Source organism: Crocodylus siamensis, chromosome 8 (assembly GCF_052110815.1).
Source record: "Crocodylus siamensis isolate JL-2025a chromosome 8, ASM5211081v1, whole genome shotgun sequence".
Classification (NCBI taxonomy): domain Eukaryota; kingdom Metazoa; phylum Chordata; order Crocodylia; family Crocodylidae; genus Crocodylus; species Crocodylus siamensis.
Genome location: NC_143402.1, coordinates 63,018,088 through 63,034,901, shown reverse-complemented (window position 1 = coordinate 63,034,901; position 16,814 = coordinate 63,018,088). Strand labels below are relative to the sequence as shown.

Sequence of the window (16,814 nt, the reverse complement as noted above, 5' to 3'; positions counted from 1 at the left end):
CTGCTCCTGGGTGCAGTGTCTACATATGTGCCTGGGACAGCAGCAATTTGAGCTGCGGTGGAGAAGGCCCCTGGTTGGCTAGCCTGACTGGACACAATTTATGCCTGCGGTCAGCAGCTATGTATGCATTTCAGCACAGCGAATTACTCTACTGTAAGATAGTAGTGCCCCCGACGGTACTGTCTTACAGTGGAGTTAATTAGTTTACTGTGCCCTAATATTGGCACAAGTGTAGATGGTGACACTTTACTGAGGAGCTAGTTAGTCTACTCTGCAGTAAAGCGCACATGTAGATGCACCCTGTAAGAGCTACCTGGCAATCTATAGCAGGGCCTGTAGGCTAGATCTAGCTTGTGGAGCCATTTTATGCAGCCCACAAACCCAGTTGGGGTTCAGCAGTGCAGGGCTTTGCCTGGGCAGCAAGGGGGAGCTATGACTGGCCCTGGTGGCATGGGTTGGGTTGGAAGTGGCCTGTGCTCAGAGCTAACCTCCATTAACGCATCCCCCCACTGCAGAAAGTTGGTGACCCCTGATGTACAGCACTCTAGCCTGACAAAAGTGACCATGTCCATTGATGAGGTCATCATAGACCCTGCTGAAACAGTCTGGGACTGCTGTCCACTTGTCCCCCAGCCATTAAGAACAGTGAACAAGAAGTATCTAGATCCTTTCAAGAGGGTAGCATATTTTTGCACCTACCCATGCCCCTTCTTCCTCATTGTTGCTATTGCTGAGCAGCTGAGATGGACCCAAAAGGAGAGAGAGCTGACACATCTGGACATTTTGGGGAAAAATCATAATCTTCATGTAGGTATGATATTTATGTATATGGATATATTTCTCACATTGCTGATTCCCTACTGTTGAAACAGAAGGAAGCTTTGTTAGCTCTGATCACAGAGGGGCAAGTGAAGACTTTTCCTTCCTTTAAGTTACCATAGATGCTGTCAGTACTACCTTAATTCATGGGTAGATCAGTTAAGAGAAAATTCTCCTAATTATAGAGACTGGGTTTTCCAAGGAGGTCCAAAATATGGTAAGAATGTTCCATTTGAGGACTAAGAGCTGTTTTGTGAGAGAACTAAAAAAATTCTGCATATGCTTAAATTAGTCAAGGCCACTGAGCTTACATTCCTTTGAAATTTATTCACCAGGTCATAAGAGAAGAATTTGTTTTTCACTGGGACCTAAATTTTGTTCTCACTTCTTTAATGCACCCTCTGCTCCACTTTTCCTTATAAATAATCCCCTCAGAGATAGTAAAGCTAACCACACTTTATCGTGAATTAACAGGCGCATCACAAACATGTCCAGGGAGGTGATACTTCCCTTCTGTGGCACTGGTGAGGCCGCAGCTGCAGTACTGCATCCAGTTTTGGGCGTTGCACTTCAAAAGGGATGTGGATAATCTTGAGAGGGTCTAGAGGAGGGCCACTCATATGGTTAGAGGCCTGCAGGTAAGGCCCTACAAGGAGAGATTGAGGGACCTGAATCTCTTCAGTCTCCACAAGAGAAGGCTGAGAGGGGATCTTGTGGCCATCTACAAACTCATCATGGGGGACAGCAAGGGATAGGAGATGCTCTGATTACCAGGGCACCCCTTGGAGTAACTAGAAATAATAGCTACAAACTGACAGAGAGCAGATTCAGGTTAGACATCAGGAAAAACTTCTTTATGGTAAGAGTTGCCAGAATCTGGAATGGGCTTCCAAGGCAGGTGGTTCTCTCCTCTACCTTAGGGGTCTTTAAGAGGAGACTGGATAAGCACCTGGCTGGGGTCATCTGACCCCAGTGCTCCTTCCTGCCAAGGGCAGGGGGTTGGACTCAATTTGCTGAGGTCCTTCTGACCCTAATATCTATGAATCTGTGAATCACTTTGGCAAAAATAGGGAAGAAAGGGCCAAGCCCTCCTGGTGGGTCTTCTCTATATTGTCTTCGCTTTGGCAAATTGTCATCAAGGATCTACCTTTTTCTACCTAATTTAGTTATGGAATTCCAGTTCAGTCTATGAATTAAATGTCAGTGTTCTTTCCTTGACTTCATTCTTCTAGGGCTGAGATGTCCCAACAGTCTGGGAAAAGGACTCAAAAAAGGAAGTGAAGTTACTTATTTGTAACTGGATTTCTTCAAGATGTGTTGTCCATAATCTCATTGTCATCTCTCCCTCTTTTCCCTTTACTTTGGAGTTGCATGCCTTGCAGGACTCTGGGGTTGAGAGGAAACTGAAGAGTAGAAAGTCTGTACTATTCCTTATTCTTTTGGTGCAGGGCATAGGGGAGGAAAGGGTATCACAGGTACTGCCAGGGCAGCAAGTCTTGGATTGAATACTTGAGGCAGATGTGCAGTATACATTTTAGCTATCTCAGAGGCTAAGTACAAACATTTGGGAGGTTAAATTGGGTTCAAAATGGCCACCCAATTTAAACTTAGCTCGTCCCAGTGCTGACCTTACACTTACAGACCCAGTCTCAGTGATCAACAGTCAGTCTAAACCTGTAACTGTACAGAAGCTTCGTGCACACAAACCGGTCTAAAAAATGCAGAACCCGGTTTAAGATGAACCTGGATCTATATAGTATAAAATGTATTTGATCCAAGTTAAATTAGTGCATGAAATTTCTGTATACTTTCCCTGCACAGCCCTGGGGCTGGGAAAACCCAGCTGGTTTTCTAGCGGGCCCCAGCCCTGAGGCTGCTCTTTTCATCCCCTCTCCTTCCCCTGCCCCCCATACTGGGCTATTTTTTGCCCTCTCCCAGCCCTGCTAGCCCTCTTAATCCCCACGCCACAAGCCACTCCAGGTGCAGCCACTTTCATCAGCGTTTGCCACTGCCAGAGTTGAGCAAGTACGTTCCAGTACAGGGAGGGGTGGAATGGGTCAGGTACGGGGAGGGGTAGAATGGGCTAGGGTATAGGTTTATTGAGGGGGTGCTGAGGGGCTAAAAGTAGCCCTTGATCCCCCCAGGCTGCCCATGGACACTCCTGGGTACCAGCAAAACCCTGTCAGTTGCACTTGGTTGCACCTGCCTCTCTACCCCACCTGTGGGTCATTCCTGCCCCCCACCTCACCCACAGTTGTTTTTGCCCCCTGTACCCCACCCATGGGTTGCACCTACCCCCCCACCCTCCCTGCAGGTCATGCCTGCCCCCCCCCCCCACCCCACACATGGGTTGTGTCTGGCCCCTCATCCCCTGGCAGACCCCCAATCCCCTTCAGCCTGCTGGACCCCCAACCACCTGCTAGGCCACCCACCATCCTGACTTACCTGATATTGAGCAGCCATTTTGAACTGATTTTACTTTTACTTTAAATGGAAAGCTCAGTGTCCTAGTAACTTCTCTATATGCGACAGTCATGGTAAAGAGACACTTGTATATCTTGATGCCACTTACTGTGTTTGACGTATGCATAGATCACTTTTAAACCAGTGTGTTTCTTATGAATACCAGCACCAGAGTCCTGATTAGAGTGAAATGTTTAATCTCCCTAAAAAGTGTGTGTTTAATTAATATATTTTCAAGTGTTTTAAAATCATCAGTTAAAAATTGTTCTAAATAGTATTCTAATCACCTGTATTTAGAAAGCTAAATATCCTCTGGGTATTTGTTTTCATACCCAGTATATGAGAGCGAAGTGTCTGAGGTTTGTCAACACGGAAGTCAGAAGTTGTTTCTCTATTTTTACAGGACTTGAGCAAAGTCATCTGTTGCAACCTGCAGTTATGTCGTTAGGTAAGGTAGGGTGGAGTGTAGCAGGTGCTTATTAATACCTCTAGGCTACAGGCAGAGGTGACTGTATTTTCTTGAATGTTCTCTGAACTCAGCAGGTGGATATAGTCTTAATAATTAAATTGAGAGTGGATGCTGTTTATTATCTGGTTTGGATAACATGCATTTTAATAACAATAACCTTTTTTTAAATTTAGAAGAAATTATGTCCAAAATATTTGTTCAGCTGCTCAAAATAAATTAACATATTACTAGTTTTCCAAAACAGGATTTGGCTAACTGACTTCTGCATTTCTAATCAATCTTCATTTTTCATTTAATTTTTCCTTTAAAATGTCTTTCAGGAGCTGTTAATTTTTTCAGGAACAGTCAGTTTTAGGTTAATATAATTTTTTGGTATGTATAAAAAATTGGAGTAAGGTAACCATATACACAGCAGCGTGACGATAGTAATTTTTGACAGTTAAATATCATAATGAATTGAAATAATGTCATAGAGCAAGTACAGTAGCTTCTTGTGAAGCTGTAGATTGCGTTTTACTGCTCTGTGAGAGCATAAACCTTATCTGTTTACATCTGAGAAAAAGATTATGCAGTAGGTTTTAAATAAATAATTTTTAAGATATTTAGAAAATGTGATAACAGTTTCCACCTACCTATCCCAAATCCTTGATGTTACAATTTGGTTGCTACCTACCTAAATGTGTAGCTACAATATGTTGTCCCTTTCCATGTGTGTGTTTTTTTTTTTTAATTTTATTTTGCCTTAGTGTTTATGATCCTTAGGTAGTATCCAGTGCCCAGCACTGCCTAAAGGTGGTTACATGACCACTGTTTAAAACTTTAGCATGTGTAAAGTGGGTGTGTCATACTTTACTGTTGAATCCCAGAACAGTCCTTTTGGTGTAGGCATATCCCTAGTGCCACCCCTAAAATTTGTTATGCAGCTTGACCTAATTGTGTTTGACTTTTAATAATGAAGCACAGGGATAATCTTGTTGAACTGGAGTGGGATTGCATGTTACTTTACACCAAAAAGTGGAAAGATTTATGGAATTGGAGTATAAAACACTTAGCTCTGATTACACTGTATTCCTATAAACTAATACATACTTTTTATTTGACCATAAGCAGGTTATTTTACTATTTTCACTCTCAGCATTCCAGTGACAACACTGAGACTCAAGAGGCATAGTCAGCTAATTGAGTGCTGGAGGTTGGGGCATGAGGTGTGCTGACCATTGCTGAAGCAGGGGAGGTGGGGACAAGGGTGAGGGGAAGGGAAGACTTACCTTTGTGGGCTGCTGCTGCTGCCATTGCTGTAGCAGCGCATCGGCTGTGCTCAGAGCAGCAGCACCATAGCCAGGCTCCCTGAGAACCGACCCTGGCACCTTGTTTCTTTCCTCTCTTCCCCTGCCCCTGAATTAAGTATGTATTGGGTATAGGGCACTGGCTCTGGCAGAGGCTGCTCGGGGGCAGGGAGGGCACTTGCTACCTTCCCCCCAGATCCACTGCTTAGTGCAGTGCTGGCCTGCCCGGCTCCTGTGGCCAGGCAGGGCAGTGCAGGCTGCTTCTGTGCGGAAAGACTCCCAAGGGAGCCAAAGATTCTGGCATCCCCTCATAGCTGGTGGCCAGGCTTGGTGCCCCACTCACCTTGCCTGGTGTCGAAACTATTTGCATATTTTTCCAGACTGAAATCTCTGAGTTTTTCTCACTACACATTATAGGTATTGAAGAATCATGTTAAGACTCTCCTTGAGATGGAAGGAGAGGACATATTACCACAAGTGGCTGAATTAGTTAGGGTAATCAGTCTCTTTTGAAGGAAATTTGCAGCAGGTTTGTAAAACTGCCTCTGGGAGTTGTTTCAGTATTCCTGTAGAACCAGCTAATTCCATTTTTTCACCAGTTAATGCAGCATTTTTCAAAACAAGTTTGGCTGCATTTTTTTAAAGCTTTTATTGTATTTTTTTTCAGAAATGGTAAAGAAAATGCCAAAATATCATTTTTGCGATACCATTTCCCCCTGAATAGGGATAGTATAATGGTTTTATATAATGTTTGTGGGCATAATGGGTACACCATAAATATTCTGACTATATTTGCTTTGTTTACTAGATGAAAATCAGTTTTATTTTAAAATGTAACATATTCCTTTCCCATTATTGTGGCTTTTCTGCAGTGGTGATTAAGTTAAATCTCAAAATGATTAGCTATTAATTGATATTTATTTACTGTTGAGTTTTCCTCATGTTATCCAAGTAAATGCAAAGATAATTAAACAACCAAATACTTTGCTTGATCCGTGTAAAGATCTCCAGACCCATGTTTTTATTTCAGAAAAAGAGCTATCTGTAAATCTAATATGACAGAGAGGTTTGAGAATTAGATTTAGTTCTGTTTCCCCGGGAGGCTGTTTTTTCTTCAGGCAATATTAGTTTATTGAGTTACATGACATCTAGGGAAGAGTGCATTTAAAATATACTACTGCAGTTGCCAAAAGTAAGCCCGCCAGGGAAAATTATATATTTGACAATGTTTGTCAGTGTGTTACTGGAACTGTGTGAAAGGTTTCGTTCAGAGGAACTCGGAAGCCTCCCTCGTCCTGGAGAACGGGGGAGTTAGGGCCTGTGAACTGTCCAAGCGTTGTGATTTGTCTCCTATACATAATGCAGAAGCAGTACATTTTAGAAAAGATGCATAATCACTTCCAAATTTCCTTGTGGTGGGGATCTCAAGCCCTGAAACTTAGATTTTTACTTAAAGGCTGTCCTGTCTGGGGAATGCTGCTGCTGCTGCAAGCCCCACACCTGATGAGGTTCCCAGTGGGGGCAGTGTTCTCCCTGCCACCCCCTCTCTGAGCATTGCAGCGGGGCCAGCATGGGGGAACTCCACTACTACTGCAAGCCCTGCATCTCACAAGGCTCGCAGTGGTGGCAGCATTCTCACTGCTGCTCCTGCTTACAACTCTGCACCTCCTGAGGCTCACAGCAGGGGCCACATTCTCCCCGCTGCTGCCACTGCAAGCCCCACATCTCAGGAGGCTCACAGCAGGGGCAGCATTCTTTCCGCTATAAGCTCCACTGCGAGCCTGTCAGCTGATAATGCTCGCAGTGGGGGCAGTTTTCCTGGTGCTGGCTCCTCTGTGGGCCCCACAGCCCACATTGTCTTTGGGGCTTGCAGCAGGGCGAATGCAAAGAATTCTGCCCCCCAAGCAAGCCTGCTAAGCCCTGTCAGCTATGGGGCTTGCACCTGTGGGAGCTGGTGATCCCAGGCTCCCCCTGCACCAGCAGTAAGATGTGACGGGAGCTAATATGTAATCCCACAATCACACCTCCTGCCATGCATATGTGGCATGGCAGGGAGGTATGATTGTATGAATCATGAATTAGATCTCATTGTGTCTTTATCTGCACGTGTAGAGGGCCCCTTAGAGATATAAAAACGGATCAAACGGGCACTTACTTATCTGTGACTGCCTTTGATAATTATTTAGAGCTACAAATAAATATGAAGAAATCACCAGTAGTTTTGTACTGCTTACAAGAATAATTGATTCAGCATCCCTATAATCTATACTTGCCTCAGAATTGTTCTTAAGCAATTTCTTGTCCTAAAACCCCTGTAAAAGTTATCTTCAGAGTCACCAAAATCAGGCTATTTTGGATCAAATTTCCAAGAATTTTACTCATTCCCACAGTCTGTAACAGAAGCACTGAGCTCTTGAGCTGCTACTTGTAACTGTTCCCTGCCCTTCTTAAACAGTAGAGGGAAAAGGATCTTAAGGGAATCTACCACTCCATGACTTAAAACTTGTAGTCGTTTGTCAGTTAATAAACAACAACCAAAAAACCAAAATTCCCATCACTGAAGTTCAGAAAGTTAATTAAATACTGTGTTGTGTCTACCTCTTTTTTTTCTAGTGAAGCTAATTTAGAAGCTAGAAAGACAGCTTCCTAATTGTTAGCTGCCAGTGTCCTGAATATCTCTGCCAGAATTGAAAGCAAGACAAAACTTGTTAGCTTTGTGAATGACCACCCCATTCTGTAAACAATATAAGTACATCCATATAGCTTCTATAAATGTTAGAATAAAGCATAAAATACATGCTGCTAGATCCCTCTGCCATTTAATCACCAGATACTTCTGTGTCCTTCTTATATGCTGCTTGAGTGAAAAGATACTATGCTATTAGAGCTAAAGAATCATGGATCATTTTACAAGTTGGCATTGGTAACTTATTTGATCGTCAGAATCCTCATGAGTGGTTCCCACAAGACTTAATTGACTGCCTCACGGTCGATATTTCTTAGAAGCAATTTTAAGAACGGGGCGACTTGAACTGAAATGCCAGCAAGAGACAACTGCCCCAGTTCCACATTTTTATAGTAAAAATAAATAGCGCCTTTAGAATCTAGCTGAATCAGTATTTTGTTGGAAAACAGATAATTAAATCCAAACCTAAGCAAGTCTAGTGGTAGGAAGAGAAAAGAGAAAAGTACAATGTAGAATTTATCTGTATAATGTCCTCCTTGTAAGGCTGCTTGCCATCAGTTTTAGTAATTCTGTAGCTTTAGAGCATGGATGTCAAATGTACAGTTTCTGGGCCAGATCTGGCCTGCAGAGCAGCTCTATCCCGGTAGCCTACTGGAAGTTGCAGGGGTGAATATGAGGGTCTGGCCTACTGCTGAAGTTGGGCCCCAGTTTACGTGGCCATCAGTGTCAGAAGGTGTGTGAGGGCTTTGCAGATATAGCCCTGGTTGTCCTGTAGCTGCTTTTGGTTACCACACGCACCACTGATTCTGCCCAGCCCCTCTGCTCCCAGCACAAATGATGCTTCCTAAAAGTGGACAAAGTTTTCCATTGTTTCTTGTGTTCACTCTTAAGGGTTCGATAGCTTGATTGAGTATCCTATCCAGTGCTGAAATGCTACAAGAAGTCAGTTACATCACTGAAGCATTGGTAATATTAAGCTGAAATGTCTTTGATTTGTGACATACCTCAAAACCAGCCGATCAAAAAATGTAACCTCAGTAGTATGAGGATTGTCCCATGTAAGGTGTCCCAAGGCAAAATTTTCAGGCATGTACTATTTTAACCTTGGGTGACTTTTACTACAGTGCATGGGCGGTGATGGATGGTTTCAGGTAAGACTGACAGCATATCTCAAAATGGAGAATGCCTCCTGTTTTATATGCCTCAACTAAAAATCCATGTTACCTCTTGTAGCACCTATTTTTGAATTATAGTTTGCATGAACTGTTAAAAATATGCACATTGTTTTTTGAAATTTCAAAAGGAGCTATATTTTGAAAGCTTTTGCCATTATAGGAGCATTTTACTTTTTAAGACTAGCAATTTTTGTGTCCTTTTTTTTTTTTTTTGGAAAGAGGATAAGACTCCCAAATGTATAAATATTTTTTATCAAGTATTTCTCTGTCAGCAATGTAAGAAGCCGAAAAAATTTCAAGTACTTTTGTTCTTGTAACAGCTTCCTACTGTATTTTTTTCATTTTTTCAACAGGCTCTTTCTAGGAGGATGGTTGGGACAGTGCAAGATATTCCTTATGAGGACACATTAGTATATATGTACATTATTTTTAAATCTTTGCTAATCTGGGGTGTTGCCTTCTATGTACTTTTCTTCGGGTGTGAGATCACTGAAGTACAGCTATAGAGGGCTAAGAAAAGAAACATAGGCTATGAGACAAGAAGCAAATGTGTTAAATCAAATCCCTGTTTGTTAAATTAGCTTTTAAATAATAGCTCATATCTACTAAGAGCAGCATTTTGTTAATTTTTACTGAGCATAAGCAAATATGCACCTTTTCATATAGATTTTCATTTAAAACTTAACATTGAATAGCTTTGTATTTTCCTTAGCTATAATAGTCCTAATTCTTTTGTGTATTTCTTATTTCACAGTTATTCCTGTGATTTTAAAGGCATTGACATATGATGAGAAGAGGGGAGCTTGCAGTGTGGGTTCCAACGTGAGAGATGCAGCATGCTATGTTTCCTGGGCCTTTGCTCGTGCCTATGATCCCTTAGAACTGAAACCATTTATTAATCAAATTTCAAGGTAAGTTTCTATGGGGAAAATACTTTACTTTCTGTGCCAGGTAGCAGTGCTCTCAAATACATGACACTGCTTCACATGGCTGCCCGGCACAGTAAATTTGCAGTGAATTTTTTCTTTAGGTAATGTAGTAAATAGAAAAGTGCTATTAGAGAGAGTCTAATATTGTAATGTTCTGATACTACACAGCCAAAACCTTTTAGGCAACCTTTTCAGAAATATTTTCTGAATCATTTTGCTCGAGAATAAGATATCCTGTAAAGGGATGTTGCTGGTAGGTGTTGTAAGGCTTCGGTCCTCTTCTGGTCAGCACCTTGTTCCCTAGCAACGTCAGGGTAAGACTGCACCCTGGGGCCACCTAGATGGTTTTGGGCACTGCCCCTACTTGCCTGCCACGCCTTTTATGTTGATTGATGGGGAGGCAGTTCACTGTCGGTGGTCCCAAAAGGGGACTTGACCCTGGTATTTCTTCATGGGGATCCAAACCTCCCCTTTACCCCACCCTTACCACATCCATGGCCTGGGAAGATACTCCCTGCAGTCATCCTTGGACTGATCTGTTCTCATCCACATTACCTGCCTTGACCTGGGTCAGGCCTTTCCAACCGTCAGTTTTTCTCGAGTTGATCCCTGGTCTCTGGATCAGCTTTTGGGTAAACTAAACCTGTCCCGGCCTGGGATAACAGAAACTTAGGCTAATTCTTAACTGAAAAAGGTGTTCGATGTCTGCCAACAGGCACCCAGGATTCTGACTCCCAGGATCCCTCTGACTAGGAGCTAATCACTCCTGGTCCTACCATCTGGTGGTGCTTGCCACTTCTCCGTAGGGCTTTGATGCAGCTGCCGCCTGTTCCTCCCTCTTCACCAGGTTGCCCGTGGGGCTAAGCCATAGCTTGTTGTCCCTCCCTGCTGCAGTACCTGAGTTCCCTGTTGTGGTTGTGGCTTGGTTCGGGCTGGTAATGGAGAACCACTTCTCCCTGCTGCAGCTCTCTAGTGATCCCAGAGCCCGGATCCCTTGCTCTGTCAGCCAGGCTTCCTTCCCTGCGCTTGGGGCCACCTGGCTCTGCCACCTGCGTCCCTCAGCTGGCATCCCTCTCTCCCGCTGATTTCTCTTCCTGCTGCTCTTTGGGTAGCCCGCGTTCCTCCATGGCCCCACCCCCAGAGCTCGCTGATTCGTAGGCTCAGGCAGCTCTGAACTGCTGAGCCTGCATGGACATTTCCCTGCAGCTGCCGCTTGTCTCCTTCCCTGTGGTAAGTATCGGGGCTTGTTGGGAGGGGTCTGTGGCCATGTTGGGGGGGGCTTTTGCCTCCCCTCTCACAAGGGACTATATAATCTCCCTTAAAAATGCTCATTTAACTTGGGTGATATGAATGAAGCTACCCAAGTTGTGAAAAGTTTAACGATTCTTATCTCTACACTGTGAAGAACAGATTTTTAGGGGGGTTTTAATTAAAATTAAAATTTTTGAAATAAGGTTCTATAGTGAAGTTTTTATGGTACTAGAAATTGTACCCAGAGTCTCAATTGAGGTATAAAAATAGTGTAATATAACTTTAGCCCTGGAAAAAGAAAACGTTTTAAACAAAATCTCCTAGGTTTATGATCATCATTAAAATATATATTTCCTTACAGGTTTTTTCAAAGGGTACAGTTAATGCCTTTTCAAAACAGGGACCAAATAATTACTTATTATGTGTAATGCTTCCATTTTCATTTGTTTACCTGTCACTTTAAAAATAAAGAATAAATTCAAAGAAATCCATAAGGAAACACTGTGGAGGAATTGGTTCCTAGTAATGCTTGATTAGGAGCCTTCTGTACTCTCTTTCTCTGGCCGTTCTGTTTTCAGTTCTGGAAAAACATGACTCCAAGCAGCTATGAAGTCTTTTGGAGTTCAGTGCAAGAAAAGTGGAACTGATAAGCTGTTCTAGATTTGGGAAATAGACCCTCCTCCTGCTGCTTCCTCCATAAGTGCACCACTCCATGAATCTAAGGAAGAAGCTGCTGGTTCTCTTTCACTTTCCAGATGCATGCTTGGTTGTAGTGACTCAGCGGGGGGGGGGTTCTGCTTTTACTGATATTGGGGGCATGTCACTAAGCACTGCCTAACAACCAGGATTATTTTCTTAGAGTGATCTAGGTAAAAAATTCCTATTTTCCATCCTTTATAATTAAACCTGTTACAAACTTCATCAGTATCTTTATGGTAGTGACTCTTTGATTGGTTATGAGATTCATTCTGGTTTATTTTTACAAAAATTGATGAAATGTCTGAAGTTATACTTCTATCTAAAACTGTTTTGCTCTTGCTTTAATGAAACTGGAGGAATAATAATTGTAGGATCATAGGAAAATAGGGCTGGAAAGGACCTCACAAGGTCATTTAGTTCGGCTCCCTGCTCAAGGCAGGATCATCCCTGACTAAACCATCCCAGCCAGTCTCTCCTACCTGCTCTTGAAAACTTCAAAGGATGGAGATTCCACACTCTTTCTAGGTAGCTTGTTCCAAAGCTTGAAACCCTTTCATAGTCAGAAAGTCCCTCCTAACTTCCAACCTAAATTTTCCCCTGCTGCAGCTTGAGGCCATTGCTTTTAGTTCTGTTGGCTCTGATCATGGAGAAAAGCCCATCTCCATTCTCTCTGTTATCACCCTTCATGTATTTGAAGACTTTTAGCAAATTCCCTGTCAGTTGTCTTTTTCCTGGCTAAATAATCGTAGTTGTTTCAGACTTTCCTCAAGTCTTGCCTTCCAGGCGCCTAAGCATTTTTGTTGCTCTGTGCTGTGCTCTTTCCAAAATGCCCATGTTCTTCTTTAAATGTGTCACCCAAAACTGGACATACTATACCAGGTGAGGCCTTACCAGTGCTAAGAACTCTAATGCCATAACTTCTGAGCTGTCAATTCTCCTTTCTTATATTGTTCTTGTATCTGTAATGCTTCATGTGACACACAATTTGCTCATTCTCTCCTTTACTTTACCATGGTAATCTGGCTCTATATGTAGGATGCAGACTCTCCATTCAGAGATCATCTGTTTATGCTTTTCCTTTGATATCACAAAGCTGTTTGAAAGATGCTACGTGTGTTATTCATTGACATGAGGCCAAGCAAATTCTATTTGCCCAGCCTTTTGACCTTCAGTCCTCTAGTGTTAACATCGAATCACAGTATTGCTACATTCTCAGCTGAATAGGGAGATGCTGTAGAAATTCCTTAGGTCTGGTGTGGTTTGATCAGTGATAGGCTATATCTATTTGCATGTAAGTAGAATATACTAGCATAGCAGAATGATACTTCAGCCTGTATTTGTCCTGTAATAAATTTATATTAAAAGTTTCTTATAGTTGCATTGGCCGCTTCATTTTTCTGAGTATAGATAGTTTGAGCGCTTTGCAGTGAAGTTCCCTCTGAGGGCATTAGGTAGCAGAACATATTCAAATACATTATGACACATGGTTTCACTGAGTGTATCAGCAAGCCAATGACTACACACTTATTTTTTAATCTAGCCCAAGGTGTGTCACTATTTTATTTAAAGAAGAGTATCATACTTTTAGCCACATGCAAATTATTGCTGTGTTGAAGGTGCAAAACTCAGCATCTTAGAACAAAGCACTTGATATTCATTCTAATTTGATTACAGTGGGGAAACAGTCTTTTTCTCTATAAGAAAACAAGCTAATACAATTGTTACAGGAAAACAATATATTGTATAACTTAATATTTAAAAATGTTGAATCTTTACAAATGCATGCAATTATATGCTGCTGAAACCGTCTTCCATGTTGATAAAATTGGGAAGCATCATCCTTTGTCATTCTTAACACTGTCTTTTTGGCTGGCTGGAGGTGCTCAGATGCTGTTATGTTTGAGAGCAGTATTATGACATGTAAGAAGTTATTGAATAATATGAATCAGGCTTGAAAGACAAGGTGGTGGTGGTTGCAGAGCAAGTTCAGTGCAAGTATGGTAGTAACTACAAGCTGTTGAGCAGGTATGTAATTAAGCGATGATTCTTTTCATCTCTGAATCACTTTTGGCACAAATTAATGTTCTTGTCTGGAGTTTCAGCAGAGTAAAGCAGCATGGTAACTGAACCTCATTCTTGCCCTACTTCCAATTTAGGTTGTGATACAGTGGTTATAAAGTGAAATTCTTTTGCTGGTTGGGAAAATATTACCAATTTTTTTAACAAGCATTTCCATTAGAGAATGTTGATAGAACTGATAAAAATCTTACCTACTGATGAGAGAACTTTTTACAAAAGTTTACTCTCTATTAATTAGACTTTGGAGGGGAAACATACTTTGTTATTCCCATCCTGAATCTATTTTTGGAGGAACAGAGGAGTAAATATGCCATTTTTTACCAGTGTCAAGACTTTTTAAAGACAAAAATATATTAATCTTATTGTATTGTTTTACTTTAAAGAAATCTTTGATTTATGACTTCTTGTTCATCGTGTGTTGCTTCTAAGATGGGTAGTTGTAGAGAATATTGATATGGCAAGCATGTGAAAGCATCAGTAGATCTGGAATTCCAACTCAATACTATTCTTCTTGACAAACAGAAGTTTCAGGCAAATGGAAAGTTCTGTTAAAAAATCTTTGCCTCAGAATTCTAACACACTTTCCTGAATATTTATCTTGGCTATATTTTCCTTTCTGCCTTTAATTTGGGATCTGAACCAACACAGGTGTCATTGTAGTTGTGTGTTTTTTTTAAGTCCAGTTTAACTAGTTTCAAAAGCCTTCCCTCTCCTGTCCAAATTACAAGCCCACATGAAGTACAAAAAGTAAATGCTTGGTAAAATGATCATAAAAAATTAAGTAAACCCCTGGATTTTTAGGATTGCCTACCTTCTAAAATATTTTTATGCATCAAAAATTTTGTGCTAAGTAAGACTGTCTAAAAGGGTGTTACCCTTTGTTTATAATGCTTGATTAAAAAATAAATAAAACTACTGACTATGTCTTGTGGATAAGAAAGTAGAAATTATATATAGTGTAATAACTATGAATTTTGTAAGGATAATTCTTTTCTTGTTTCCCTAGGAAAATAAATCAAGTAAATGCATTTTCTGCTAAGAATCAATGCACTCAGAAGTAGAGTTGTTTTGTCAGTTTGTTTAAAACTGCAGTGCAAAAAAAGTACTTCTACTATTTGTATAAACTGTGTAATTTTAATTCTTCAGTTCTCGCCCACTGCACGTATTTAACTATGCGAAACTATTACTTAGTTATAAATCTTAATTTTCTTGAAGAAAAGGACACAACCTGTCAGTAAATTAATTTTTCTTGGCATTCGTTTTCATTCTGGTGAGATCTAAGTGCAAGCTATTTTCACTCACTTTAGCATTGTGCTATATGACACAAGTAGTGCACACAGTGTGGGAGTACAGGCAACTCTGCCTTCCCTGCGGTGGTGCGTTGTTTGTGGTGAGAGAAAAAAAGGAAGGTGTGGCTGTTGGATAAACTGATGTAGCTTGCCCCAGGGCAAGATTGTCCTGCAGAATAAGGAAATTTGAAGTATTGCTCTGAGCTACATCTTGTGCCATGATGAAACATTGAGAATAACTTCTGTGTACAAAAAAATCTATTTGTTGTATGCTTTCTTAAGAAGGGAGTTGTACACAAGTGCTTGTCTTGCTTTTCTCTAGTGTAAAGCTTTGTGCTATATGTGATTCATGAGTTTAAAGGGTGTGCCCTATTTTCCTTTTAAAATTACTGACAATGTATTCAGTCTTTTTATTTGCATTCCTACTAGTTTTTTTACCAAGAGATTTATTTACTAAAATCTATGTAGCTTTCATGTAATGTAGCTGATACTGATTTAAATTTAGATTTTTTTCACTGAAGAATTGTTACAAATCTCTAATATTGAAAAATGTCTTTTAAAGATGCTTTCTGAATTCAGTTGAATCAAATTCCAGCTTGATGCCCCGTCTGCTTGGAATTGAAATAATGTTGTAGGTTCTAAGACATTTATTTCTCCCTAATAGTACATGAAGTTAAGCTAAAATAGTATTGTCACAATATCTTTTGAATGATAGAAGACTTTGAATGGAATTAGTAAGTTTTAATAACATAGTTGATCTGGGGAACAGATTGAGGGATTGTGAAAGGATGTGTTAAAGAATTGGAGTTGTCCCTTTTTCAGGCACTGCTTATTGGCTGGAGCAGAGGGGATTGGGCTTGCTCATTGACACACCTGAGTGTGCTCCCTTCTACCCCTCGTATTTAACCTTACTGAGGCTTTTCAAAAGCCCTTCTGCTTCTGTTAGCTGTAATACCTTCCTTCCCCTTAGTTGTAGCAAGAGAATCGTATCTTCTGTGATGCTGTTAGTCTGGCCAATTCCCTTCTTAAAATCAAAACCAGTTTTTTCTTGTTGGGACACATTGACAAGAGGTTTAAGTGATTTCCCGCCCCCTCCCCATAGCTTCAGAAAGAAAAGTTGGATTCCTTGAAATAGGATTAATAGTGTCTTGTGCAGGTAAAAGCTATAAGGAGTGGTCCCAGAGGCAAATGAGATTGGGATTTTGCTGGTGGGTTATGTGTTTATAAGAAGGGGGAGACCTGAAATCTCCTCTGCTTTGATGGGCTGTATAACCTCACCCCTTTTAACCTGGTCAGGAGGAAAGGGAAATGAGATCAGAATAGGCTGAGGAGGGTCTACCCCAATAGTGTGGTGGTATGGAATGTGCCTCCTTCTAAACTGCACTGGAAGCAATTAAATTTATGATATGAGGGAGCCAGCCTGTGCTTAAAATAACTTTTCTGTCATTTGTTTTCCTGCCTGGCCTGCTCAAAAGGCTAAATATACTTCAAGGAACTACAAAAGTGTCTTGGAGACTCAAAGGTGCAAGTCATTCTTTGCTGTACCTATTAGAAGTCAAGTGTGGAAAGTTTCAAACAAGTCGAGACATGTTTCGTTACCTGGCTTACAAAAAAAAATCCCACTTTGTTTGACATGAACGATTGCTTTATGTTAGGAAATTCTGGTGGA

The 16,814-nt window shown here is 41.2% G+C and overlaps 1 protein-coding gene across 1 annotated transcript in view; it reads left to right on the top strand.

Annotated features, from left to right (window-relative positions):
• The window catches only part of TBCD (tubulin folding cofactor D), a 220,676-nt gene that overhangs the window by 90,769 nt on the left and 113,093 nt on the right, over positions 1 to 16,814 (top strand). Inside the window, exon 14 of the mRNA XM_090061103.1 lies at positions 9,653 to 9,809. Coding sequence (XP_089917229.1) covers positions 9,653 to 9,809 — 157 coding nt within the window. The remainder of the gene's footprint in view (positions 1 to 9,652; positions 9,810 to 16,814) is intronic.